We start from the raw sequence: 13,390 nt of genomic DNA, 5'->3' as shown, positions 1-13,390 counted from the left end.
GAGGTCAGACAAGAACAGGACCACTTATATCATGTTTTATGTATGATGTTTGGCATGTATTTGAACACTCGCATGTGTCTCAAAGTGATGCAAAAAGGGGAGGAAATATAGGGAGGATTTCAGGGGACCTGCACTTCCTTTGTAAGCAAAGACTATGCGGACATTTAAGTACGTTGCCAAACACATATCGACTGATCAGAGCCGTGCAAAGAAAAGTTAGGTTATTTGTTATTTTATTTTTTACAACGTTCTATTTACACATTAATGATCTAATTTTTATTGAGCTTATATTGAGTATAATATATATATATATATATATATATATATATATATATATATATATATATATATATATATATATATATATTTATAATTAATTATAATTGGAAAAACTACCATTGGAAGACTTTGCATACATAAATGCTCCCCTGATTTAAATTATCATTATCATTAAATATGTCGTTAACGGTTATATAACTGTAACATAACAGCATTTTCCAACATCGTATAACATGGATGTCCTTCAGATGTTTCCCTATCCTATTCCCAATGGTTTCTCAAACTCAGCGCTCAGCCTTCGGCATGTCGAGCGACCCTTGAAATAGCACGCCTAAGGAATATAAACGATCAGCACACACAAAGTCGAGTTAAAAGCTTTTGGCGGTGATCTTCTGAACTTTTGAAACACTCCCAGGCATATAATTAAAAGGTAGTTTCTAATTTCTTGGAGAGTAATTTAGCACCTCAGCTTCATTGTTAAATCGCGGCTGGCGGCATGTAGCCTGGGGAGATGGATAGAATGGATCAGAAAGGGTTGGACAGTCACTGGGTGATTTTGACAATGGTACAGAGGCTATCATCCATCACTCAAGCGTTCGTATGAAAGTTTTGACAGGTAGAGGTCAAAGCAATGTGGCAGGAGCCAACGGAGATGGATGCCTTTAATTTGGGTAATGAAGAGTTAACCATCTTGGGAGAAGAAGAGGAGCGTTAAATAGGGAGAGCCATCCGCCATTAGAAGAAAGTCTTATTTAATTCCTCGGAGCCTAATGAAAGACATGGGAACACAATCCTTGATTGACAACAAGGCCTTCGCCATAATTCCCCGCAGACAGTTCACTTAAGTTCCCTCCCTTGTTAATCTCAAAAATAATGAATTGCAAAACTAAGGTTAAACGTGGCAGCGTGAATTCATTACCGCTAATACATGGGACCATAAGATGATTTACAGTTCGGTCCCCCTCTTTTTTTTCATTAACGGCGAATGGATTTGATTGAGTCGAGATTTTGCTAGGTCGTTCATTCTCTGCATCAATCTCACCAGTTTGGTCATTGTCCTCCTTTTTATCTGACCTCTCGCTTCCAGAATGGAGCAAAGAATGAAAATATGTAGGTGCAGGCAAGCATTATTCCAATTTTTAACGTTTGAACCCGTCTTTATCATGGATATTTAAATTATATTCATCCTGAGCTGTCATTCAACTTCATCCCTGACCCTGGGCTTATTGTGGTTTGGCTTAATGGCTGTGCCTTTAATGCTTTGACCTCTCTGCCCGCACACACCTGCAAAGATTCCCTGCAAATTTGTTCCTTCGAGAATTTGGTTGAGTATTAAAAGGCTATAACGGAAAACCAGTGTCACTACGGCAACAGGAGACCTCTTGTAACATAATCCACAAACCTGACAGACATTTGAACTTGACTGTCTTTTTCTTTCTGAGGTTTAATAACAATTCATCAAAATAAACGGGAATAAAACATATTTGGCCATTTTACAACTGTGCCTGCTCTACCTCACTTATGCCCAGAGGATGTTCATGTTAGACACTGTCATGCAATACAATTATCCCTTTCATGTATTTTTCTGTCTTTATGCATTCATAAACGAATACACAAGACTGTCGGAGTCTCAAGGCTGAGGCAGAAACTCTGAATGACAAGGAGGTTATGGGATCCTAATGACTTGGTTTTAAAGCTAAACCATCTGCTAATTGGGGTGATGTGTCCATCCTGTGCCCCCCCCCCCCTCCCCTCCTTCCTCCTCCACTCTAAAACATGTCTTGCTTGCTTGCAGGGATTAGCTATGATTAAGGTACTGGTCTTTCGGGTGCTTTGAGCAAAACAGTCAGATTATTCCGCTATTGGAAAGACAATGACAGTCAAAGCTCACCGAGGTCATCATGGTATAGCCGAGAGTTAGTTTGAAGCCGGTTATAATTGTCTTGTATGCTTCTGAAAGTTTTCTACATCTATAAATAGATAAATTAAGAAGTATAATGCAGACAGAGCCGCATATAATATTTATGCAGTCATCTTGTTAACTAAAAGTAGTTAAAAAAAATATTGCCTCAAGATGTTTTTCACATTTTCTTGTTAAAAGAAAGATGAGACGCTTCATATAGAAAACACAATTAGGGTGAGGAGAATCATTATGTTGGTGCTAGCAAACTATTTAGTCCACTATCATAGACTGTAATGACTCCCTTCGATTAACAAGATGCTAATTACGTGTTGCTTCCATCCGAGATTTATGTGAAATCTAATATTGTATCCCCAGTGTGTGTTTCAATAGGAGGAACGAGTCACAACACAAACTGATCAAAAGTGCTGAGCCTTGTTCTCTTTTGCTTGTTAGGCCTTGTCGGTTTCACAAGAGCTTCTCATGTATTTTCATTTGCCAACAACGCTATGAGTTTGAAGGGTGCCGGAGAAAGAAAAAAAAAAGTGCACCTTGTTAAAGTGAATCGTCATGTATGCGTGACAGACACTTGTAATGAGATTAGTATCGCTGCACAAATGTTGGAAATAAAATATGAGATAATCCGCCCGGCGCTTACATGGCTGTGTTTATCTTTTCTATGTTTATTTTTTTTTTCACTTTTTTTTTATTTAAAAAACTTTTACTTTTATTTTAATTGACAGAACTGTTTCGCTTCAAAAAAAAAATGTTTTCATACAGTCAAACCTACCTTGCTCATAGAAACACACAAAAAAATATTGATCTTTGACATGCAAACATCAAAGCCTTCTGAAGGAAGCACGAAACTCTGCAACACCCACGTCAGGAAGTGTGATTGCGATGACACATTACCTTCCATTATTGATCCCTAGTTGTTAAATGCTCTGCCATGCACACAGCTTAGCCTCACACTATCCCCCAGTCTCCTCCACTGACCTTTACTGCTAGCTCACAGATAGTGTTAGGCTCGTTCAGAGGATATGGAGGATTTAGCAACAACAAAAAAAAGGGCACATTTATGAAAGTCTTTCTTGAAGCCTGTCGAATATTTCAAGAAGAGACGTGAAGGAAAGGGCAAGAGAGTCAGTTCATAGAAAGACTGATATGGAAGAGAAAATAGTGTGCATTTGTAATTTTGTAGCTACAAAAAAAAGATAGATACTTTTTTTGCTATTTCACTACATTTCAGGAAAGTATTTTTTTTTAAATGCTCTGAACTATTCAACTCTTTAATTCCTTGGCATCAAGGGATACTTTTATTGCTTTGGCCTTGGCATGAAAGCAGATAATTTACAGTAAATCATGGTTGATAGTCCAGAAATGGATAAAAATCTGCAAATGGGTAAATTTGGGAAGACAAGGGTTAAATGTTGTCCTTCTTTAGACAACAAACTTATTCTTGTAAAATGATGTGCGACCACCTCGTCGACTCCTGGTGACTGTTTTCATTCTGACCCACATGACTATGATGATGTTTACAAACTTGGTCCATGTTTACGTGCCGCGCTGCTGGAATGATTATCCTTTAGATCTTTCCCGACTCGCTATTCCTCAACGGGATGGAGCCTTTGAGGGTGACTAATTCCTCCTTGGTTTTAGGTTGTTATTTGTCACCATGTGGTTTGAGGAATTGATTTTCCTCCTCACACTGCGTTGATGAAACCCCTCCAGGGGAGTCCTCTGGGAATTCATCTCGCGCTGATAACTTTGAGCTATCTTATCTGGTCACTGTTCAAACATGACTGAATGCTCAGATTTGCTTCTAGTGTTTGTCTCTTTGTGAGTCGGTTTTGTCTTGTTTTTGTTTTGGAGGGTAAAGCTGGATAAATGCTCCAGATTTGCACGACTGTGTTACAACTTGAAGAAATGTCTTTGACTATTGTTTTGCAAGCTTTATCGTTGCTTCGAGGTTTCTCATTTTAATTAAAAATATATTGTATTGAGCATAATCGGAATGAGTAAAAAAATAAATAAAAAATTAGTTCAGGATGTATATCATAAATGGTGTATCAAGAATACCTTTGCATGGTCATATTTAGCAAATGAGAGATCTTGATCTTACTTTTACTTTCCTCCTACCTGCAGGTTGTGTCCGGTATGTTTTATTGAGTATCAGGTACCTAATCTTCCGTCGTTTTCATGGAAGATAAAAAAAAAAGGTTAACAGGAATCCACTTTGCACAATCATAAACAGAACTCTCCTCCCTCCCATTTTGCAAAGATGTCAAAAGTTCACCTTAACCTTAAAAACAATCCCTGATTTGAATTTGGGCTCACCCCAGCGGCTCATAATGAAGAGGTTCACAGGGCATGGATTCTCAATTTGTCATGCTGCTTTGAACTGTCACTATTCTTAGGATGGTGCAAAGATCATAAACCAGTAAAACTTCAGAGCACAGGATGCGGCTGAGGGTGACTAAGCACAGCCGAGGCCCCCCCACCGCTTCTCCTCGCTAGTCACCGCACACACCGGCCTGCAGTCAACACTATCTTATCTCGGGATAGGGGCAAGCAAGTCTGAGCTAGCCAGCAGGAAAGCAAACGCACGTGGCATTAGCCACAACCTGGCGCTATGTTTCTTGTTAAAGCTTAGTTGTGAAATATGGCAAACAAATCCATTGCAAATCGTTTTTACTTTGAATTCAAATTAATAAGGATACCCGGTAGAGAGAGCGCGGGATTCCACGAAATATCCATTTGGCAAAAACAATTTGAGTGAATGTGTCTGTATGTGTATTTTTTTTAATTATATATCTTTGTTATATATTTTTTCCTTTTGAATTACGTACAAACAAGCTCAGCAACTATTCGCTGCAATTTGTGCTATTACACTTTGAATGAGCGATCCTTCATTAACATTTAAATTATCTTCTTGTAGACTGACACATATTTTATAGACTTGCAAATGAAACTTGTCTTCGTCCCCCACCCCCCAATTGTGTCCTCCAATGTGCGAAAGAGCACAAAACTGGACTGGCAGCCACACGATCCATCAGCATTAGTCGCACACGGTCTCCAGACTAAACACACTCTCATTACGAGGCCTGCAAAGTGCCTGGAGGGCTCTTCCTCTGCAAGTTTATTAACACAAGACACAATGTACAATACAACCTGAGGAGAAGCCGGACTCGGATGGTAAACAACGTTTCCATGTCGCCAGCGGTGCTGCTATATAATTAAAGAATTGAAATGGTCTGGGATGACGCGGCGATATGATTACTAGGGAACATGTACAGTGTAAGCTGCAAGATGATGTCATCCTGTTCTGGCCACTGTGCTTTCTTGGCTTTGTGGGTTTAGGAGCAGAGAAATACAGGAAATATTTATCATGCTTTTTTACAGAGCAGTCAAACACTTGTCACCTTCATAGAGAGACTGGACTTTAAGTGTTATATTCAGTCTCTTTATTTAGTTAAAGATTCACTTGAGTGCCATAATATTTATGTTGGATTTTCTCATGTGTAGTAGTTTAGTTTAGGATATGCTAGAGTTATGGTGCTACCTAAATATAGAAAAACAAAGACAACATTTGTGAAGAGGCTCAATTTTCCTGGTAGGTATCCAATTGGGGGAATTGTGTCTGACTCTTAGTCAAGATGTTCTGGGTTTAACTTTTTGACCAAATTTTGTTGGCCCATTCTAACTTAAAAGCGCTTCCGTCATTGCGTCTATCACTGATCCGTCTGTCCGTCCATCGTTTGTCCTTTGGAAACTGAAAATCGTTCCATCATGTTAGTGTGCCGAAACGGTCCGTTAGACGGACTGAGAGGTTCGTCAGTATTTGACCTAGTTATTGATGGAGACGAACAAAAAAGCACTTCCGTTCGTCCTCAGTCTGTCATTTTTTTAAACTTTCTCATACCTTGTTCGTCATCCGCAAAGTGGCCGTCTATCATATTGACGTACGGATGTACCATTCCTTCACTCGGACAGAATACCTACCTCTGGAAATAACATTTTGATGCGAGTAGCGCTTCCTACGCTCGGGCTGACTACCGAGCAGGGCGAATGCAGAGAAGCTTTGTCGCGAGTCGTTTATTCTTATTGGCTGGCTACGACACTTGCATTCCGCCACGGTGTTCAAGCATCAACTGTTTACATTCACGACAAGCTACTCTACTCTCAAGTATCTGCTAAGCATCAGGCTTTTGAGACACAGAGGCCACATCAAGGAGGTCAACAAAGAACCTGACACCTGGGAGAACCATTTGCATTGAATCGCTGATGCAAAGCGCTAAGAGTGAGGAGTTGGGGGTCGGTGAAGGGAGGATTAAAAATGGCCCAAAGGCTGCAAACACTCAAGTGGTGGAACAACAAGTTCCCCAACTGTTCCTCATTTGTATTATCTGCAAAAAAGGGTGCAAGGGAGACAGCGTGATGTGTAAGAAATGAGATCATAAAGTGACAGGCAAGCAGCGAAGCGGTTCTAGTGACATCTCGAAGACACGGGCAGAGGCTGTGGTGACTGACTGGTGAACTTTAAATCATCACATTTATAAGACCAGATTGGGTTCCTGAAAATGTGCTGTACAGGAGAAGCAATTTACCTTCTGCTGCGGTTTAAATTCTAGAACTTGTTACACAAATTCAAACACAAGGCAAGTGCGAAATTAGTCCACCATGAGAAACGACACTTGATGGTGTGGACAATAAACATTGTAACCTGAGCACACAGGATACCCAAGAATGTGTCTGTCAACTGAAAAGTCAATTTGCGTTTTTATACGCTACCTCCCCTGCTTCTGTACCCCCACTCGCCCATTGTGAGGCCATCAGATAGCGGCTTCCAGAAGTCCACACCTGTCTCAGGGCTATGTAGAGGAGATGGATCCATGCATTTTGAACATCAGATAGCCTCCAGCCAGGGTTAGTATTGATCTAACGCTTCACTGGCCCTTTGTGAGTGCACCAGCTGCTTTCAGGGGGCTTTAAGATAAGCAATGCAAAGAGAATTGTTTTGCTTTTTCCCCTCCCTTCCCTAAAACCCTCTTTCAATGCTTCTACATGAAAACCATCACTTAATTCAACACTCCATCGCTCTAGAATAAAAAGTCCTCTCCCTTGACACGAGGCAGCAAATAAGCATTTAAGCGTCAGCCTTGAGGGGGAGCAATGGGAATGGGGTGTAGCAGAAATCTGACTTGGAGGAAGATTTGCTCAGAAAATTATTCCATACACTGGACTAAAATATTTTTTTCACATCAATTTTGGCATCTGAATCAAAATTTTGGACACGGGATTTTCGTTGGAATGACACCTCAGTATTCCAGAAACTCTTCCTTTCAGTCTGATCGTAGAGGCAGTCAGGTGGGTGAAACCAGGAGGGGGATGGGCTCTGACATGGGTGGGGTTGCCTTGCGAGAGGCAGACATGGCGACCAGCCCCTCCCAAAGATGACTCATAGGGCTGCATGAGCTGACACCACACCTCATTCACAACCAATAATGAGCCATGCTAATGAGCAGCACAGCCACCCTGCATGCTCATCATTAAGCGGGCTGGTGATTCATGTGTCCAGCCTGGAAGCATCATGAAGAGATAAGGCAAGGGAAGCAATCACAAAAGGTCCTTTACTCATTTTGCCTGATCCTTATCTTTTGGTTATTTAATAAGACTGAATTGAACCAGAATGCCCTTGTAACCATGATTTGAACTACCCTTCAAAAAACAAGACATATCTATTTATATAGTGCTTTCACAGCCTTAACAAAGCAGTTTACAAATCATATAACTAATACAGCAGAAAATATCACATTCAATGAAAAATCTGATGAACCTCTACCAGCAGCATCATTATGAATAATGATTCATTGCAGCATTTTCTGTATCCGTGAGGCAGAAACTGAAAACGATCTCAGCATCTTTCTGCCATGATGCAGCCCCCCTTCCATCCATAGGCCACGCCCCTCCCTTGCTATGCTCTCGCTGACTACCTTGGTAGAGACACTCCTAAACCCCAGCTGGGAGAAATAAGGTGGCAGGGTGTATGTGGGGGGGGAGGGTTTCAAAAGGGTAAATGATTGCCCTCTAGGGGACGAAGCAGAGAGAAAAGAGTGGGGCCCGGTGCTGCTGGCTACCACCCAGGGCCTGCAGACACGGGATGGGGGAAGGGTGGGGTACAGAGTAGCCACCTAGATGTTGCTCACTCTTGACACAGCAAATGTCAACAGGTCATATGCATACGTATGGGCAAGGCTTCACGGTTGCATTGATTATTTTTGTTCTTATTCTTTTGTGCTGGATATTCTCCCTTCATGTGGGATGTGTGTTTGAAGTATGATCTTTTTCTAAATTGCTGTTACAATTTACCCCGGACAAGATGCACACCTTTGAGAAGTTTAGCTTTCATCTCGTCAGTCCAGAGACTATTCTCCCTAAAGTCTTGTAAATTATTAGATTTTACCTTGTTTCAAGTCATATACGACAATGACAAAAATTGACTACGATGATGCAAATCCAAATTAGAATTGTCAAACTGGGGTACCATTCTGTGTTTGCATGCTTTAACTCACCACATGCACATTAATCCATATTTAAATCAAAGCACATACTCATTTTTATTTAGTTGACCCATATTCTTACTTAATTAAAATGTGCAAATACAATGTTACATGCAATACTTTTGGGAAAGAGAAAAAAAAAAACGACCTGGAAAGATACTGTACTACTGACCTACTTCTTTCCCTCTGATACAGACGCGCGCACACACATACAAACTCACAAACAGGAAAAGAAACGTCACCAAAATAGATTAGCTGGGACAATAACACTTGGTTAGATGCATCTTAGGGGAGCTGATATCCAAGATAACAAATAACGCTGGGGTTCCGATTTTTTTTTTCGAACTAGCCAGGCGCCTAGACGGGCATTACGCATTCAGCGCATCCAAGCGTCTGCAACAGTGTCCAAGCGCCACCTTCAGTATCCAACCTGAGGGAGAAGAAGCAGAAAAAAAACAAATAATCACATCTCGTTGCTGCACAAACATCTGCATAACCGTTTTATAGATTTACTACTAAATAACTAAAATAAAAAGGTATTCAACCGCACCCCCACCCCACAGACGCACTTTTACGCACACTACACTAGGCTGCACGATGGTCATCTCGTCTGTGCCCAGTCACAGCGTAGCCCCACCAACCCCCACCCCTCTTCTGCTCCTCCTCCCCCTTCTTCTCCTCCTCCTCATCCCCCACTCCGACGGGGAGGACTAAAAGGGTTAAGAGGAGTCTTGGATGGAGTCTGTTGGGCGGAGTGCAAGCGACTTGATTGGACGCCGCACCATGACGCAACGACACGAAAAAAGCCGATAACTAGTTAAGAAGGCAGTTTGGAAGTCTGCAAAAAGAGTGCAGAGCTTGAGACGCGCGCGTTTGGACGCTTTAAAAAGACCGGTGCCCAGACACCAGAGTAAAGGGGAAATAGAGAGGAAAAACAGAGGACGCAGCCGGGGCTGATCAAGTGTTGAGAGACGTTGGGGTGGCACCATGGTGCAACACACCGACAACAGCGAGACGGACGGGAGCATGTCACGAGAGGCGACGGACTCGGAGGAGAGTGAATTTATGGCGTGCAGCCCGGTGGCCATCAACCCGGACTGGTGCAAGACCGCCACGGGCCACATCAAGAGACCCATGAACGCGTTCATGGTGTGGTCCAAGATCGAGCGGAGAAAGATCATGGAGCAGTCACCGGACATGCACAACGCCGAGATCTCCAAGCGGCTCGGCAAGCGGTGGAAGATGCTGAAGGACAGCGAGAAGATCCCCTTCATACGGGAGGCGGAGCGGCTCCGGCTCAAACACATGGCCGACTACCCCGACTACAAGTACAGACCCAAGAAGAAACCAAAGCTCGACAGCTCCAAGTCGGCGCCGTCGCCGGAGAAGTGCGGCAAAATGGCAAAGACCCCAAGCAAGAAGTGCAGCAAGATTAAGACCAAGAACGGTCCCAAGTCCTCGCACGGTTACGCGGACGAGTGCAGCGGGGTGTTCTCGGCTTTCAAGGCGGCCAAAGTGATCAAGAGTGAGCCCAGCGATGAAGAGGAGGACGACGATGACTACGAGGAGGACTACCATATGCACCACCACATGCACCGCCACCACCACCGGGTCGCGGGGATTAAGGAGGAGCGCCTGAGGCCGTACAACGTCGCCAAAGTGCCCGCCAGCCCCACGCTGAGCTCCTCGGCCGAGTCGGAGGGGGCGAGCATGTACGAGGAGCTGCGCGGCTCCGCCGCCAGCACCACCGGCACCACCAACAGACTCTTTTACAACATCAAGAACATTTCCAAGCAGAGCACATTGCACGCTGCTTCCCTCTCACCAGCATCCTCCAGGTCGGTCTCCACGTCCTCCTCCTCTTCTTCCTCATCCAGCAGCTCCTCCTCCGGCGAGGACGCGGACGATTTGCTGTTTGACTTTAGTTTGAATTTCGCCTCCAGCGCCTCTGGCTCGGAGCTGGGCAACCCAAATTCAGGGAACCTGTCGTTGTCCCTTGTGGATAAAGATCTGGACTCGTTCAGCGAGGGCAGCCTGGGCTCTCACTTTGAGTTCCCAGACTATTGCACGCCTGAACTCAGTGAGATGATCGCAGGGGACTGGCTGGAGGCCAACTTTTCAGACCTGGTCTTTACATACTGAGTTAAAAAAAAAAGAAGTAATAATTCAGAGGAGAGAAATTCACTGATGCGTTTGTCCTGATCAAGTTGTCCCTAAAGACCCTGCCTCCCTCCTTTACGGTGGGGAAGGTGGTCCTGTGTTTCAGGACCCAGAGGCAAGGTGAGGTTTGAGATGCTTAAGAAGATGGTAGCAAAAAAAAACTAAAAACATAAAAGCAAACACAAGTCTGCAGACTTTTTTTTTAAAATTATCTGGCAGCATGACAGGGTTTTCTGGATTTTCCCTGCTGCATAGGGGGGAAAACATGACTTCTATGCATCTTATCCTCTTTTTAGACAAACTGCAGGGAGACGAAACTTGTGGACTGACTCGAAACAAATCTGTGAACTGTTCAGGATGTTACTTTATCAGCGAAAAAAAAAAAAAAAACACACGGTTTCTGTAATTTCTAAATCAAATGTTTTTGTTTTTTGTAACCGGTTCCGTTTACCTCCTCCTTGTTTGGATAAATTCGACAAACCTCAGCAGTGTACACACAACACATGGAGGAAACATTTTGATACATGACAGACCTCATCTTTTTAAAAGAAAAAGTAAGATAATATTTTCAGGCATATTTTTGTACAGTCAAAAGGGAATGTTCTTACTGTGCTTTCAGTGAGTTTCAGGCACTTCTTCCCTTTATCCTTTTTTGTTTTGTTTTTACGCATGCAAGGGAGTCCTGGTTTTAAGGATTAAGTTAAATTAAAACTTGCATCAAAAATGCCTTGTGATTTTTCAACTAGGTTTTTTTTGTACAGTTGTAGAGCAGATTTGTTGAGTATTTGTAGACAATACAATGGCGTCATGGGGGATACACATACCTCAGAGCTGGAACTAGTTTCAAGATTGTATATGTACTGTAATATAGTAAAAGTTAGGAGTTTATGTATATCATACTCGTGATATGTGGATGGGTCCCGATCGCAGGTGTGAAACTGGATTTTTTTTTTTGGTATTTTTATGGCACATACTGTTTTTTCGCCCCTCTCATTTTTTGTGCAATATAATACTCTTTAAGAAACAGACCATCAACAATTGTAGCAAGTGATGGGAAAATTTGAACAGACTTGTGCACTGTCGACATCCTCTCATGTTATGATGCTGAAGCCTGTCCGGGCAGACAAAGAATAAAAACAAATCAGCTGGAACTGATGCAAAACAAGTTCATATGGCCTGTGGTGTGATAAATACAAACACATTTTTGAATGTTATTGGAAATATCGGGGTGGGTGGGTGAGGGTGGGGGGGGCAAACCAGTTGACGTGACGATTACTTCTGCAAAAGGGCATGTGTGATACCGTGGTGGTCAAAGCAAGCAAAAAAAAAAAAAAACTACATTCCACACTCCGGTTTCATTAAATGAAACTTTATTTTAAAACTGAAGACTGCCTTCTTTTTTATCATAAACCATAAACCTGTATTTTTTATTTCTTGCACTTAAAAAGCAGTTTATTTTTATGTGAGTCTCATATGAAATCTGTTTGATAAAAAGCAGAACAAATGGTTTTTGGAATATGACTTAATTATATGCCGAGACTTTTTTGTTTTCCTTGTTGGAAGTTCTGGGCAGTAGTTACTTCACATTCCGAGTGTGAACCTGTCATCTTTTTTGGAATAAATAACAACCTACCACCATAGACTGTCCTTTCAGTTTGTGAATATATGTATATGTACACAACTGTGTTATTTGTTTTGAAAAAGGATGTGTTAACAGTATGAGGCCTAGTTTGTATTTAGGCAGATGCTGTGAGAAGTGGATGGGCTCAAAATAACATGTGATTTCACATTTAATAAAAAAAAAAAAGAAACGAAAGAAAAGTGCTTAACTCCAGTCTTGAAACTGATTTACTTCCACAACATGTCCAGTTTAAAGCGGTTGCTGCGCCTTTAAACAATTGAATCGCCCGCTTGCCGGCGCTCAGCAACGCGATTGGTGGGCTCGGTGGTCCCCTTGGAGACGGAGCTGGAAACAGGAGCCGCTTCCCCCACCCTCTTCCCTCCCCTACCCAGCATGTGGGAGCACTCAGTGTGTCTGGCTTCCATTCAGAAAAGTAGCTCCATGCTCAGCGCTGAGCCGCTTGAGAGATGTGCAAAAAAAAAAAGCACCACATCTGACATATGTTTACTCTGAGATAAACATTTGCACTTGTTCCAGGCAGATGTCTTCTAATCTATAAAAATGTGTTGTTAAGAACATAATTCCACTGTGGAAATTCAGTCTAGCGACCTTTTAATTCTTAAAAATATCACTGGGGAGTGTGTCATTTGGAACTAAAGACGATTTAAAACGATTATTCAGTGGACGCCGCACGTGCCATTCAGATTAAATGAATAGCTAAGAGTTGAAATGATATTAAAGGTGAGGGCTGCACTCATAAGAAAAATACACTTAAAATGAAATAAAATAAATATAATAAATAAATATACTATATATATATATATATATATATATATTGAGCTCTAAAGCGGAACATATACTACATATATA

The 13,390-nt window shown here is 42.1% G+C and overlaps 1 protein-coding gene across 2 annotated transcripts in view; it reads left to right on the top strand.

Moving 5' to 3' along the window:
- The window catches only part of sox11a (SRY-box transcription factor 11a), a 170,517-nt gene extending 157,492 nt beyond the window's left edge, over positions 1 to 13,025 (top strand). For both annotated transcript variants that reach the window (XM_085931494.1, XM_085931493.1), the window contains one exon: positions 9,089 to 13,025. In XM_085931494.1, coding sequence (XP_085787620.1) covers positions 9,727 to 10,881 — 1,155 coding nt within the window. In that variant the 5' untranslated portion in view covers positions 9,089 to 9,726 and the 3' untranslated portion in view covers positions 10,882 to 13,025. The remainder of the gene's footprint in view (positions 1 to 9,088) is intronic.
- The last annotated feature ends 365 nt before the right edge of the window (positions 13,026 to 13,390 follow it).

Source organism: Syngnathus leptorhynchus, chromosome 15, assembly GCF_054491065.1.
Source record: "Syngnathus leptorhynchus isolate UIUO chromosome 15, UIUO_Slep, whole genome shotgun sequence".
In the NCBI taxonomy this organism is placed as follows: Eukaryota; Metazoa; Chordata; class Actinopteri; order Syngnathiformes; family Syngnathidae; genus Syngnathus; species Syngnathus leptorhynchus.
This window is presented reverse-complemented; position numbering and strand designations above follow the sequence as displayed.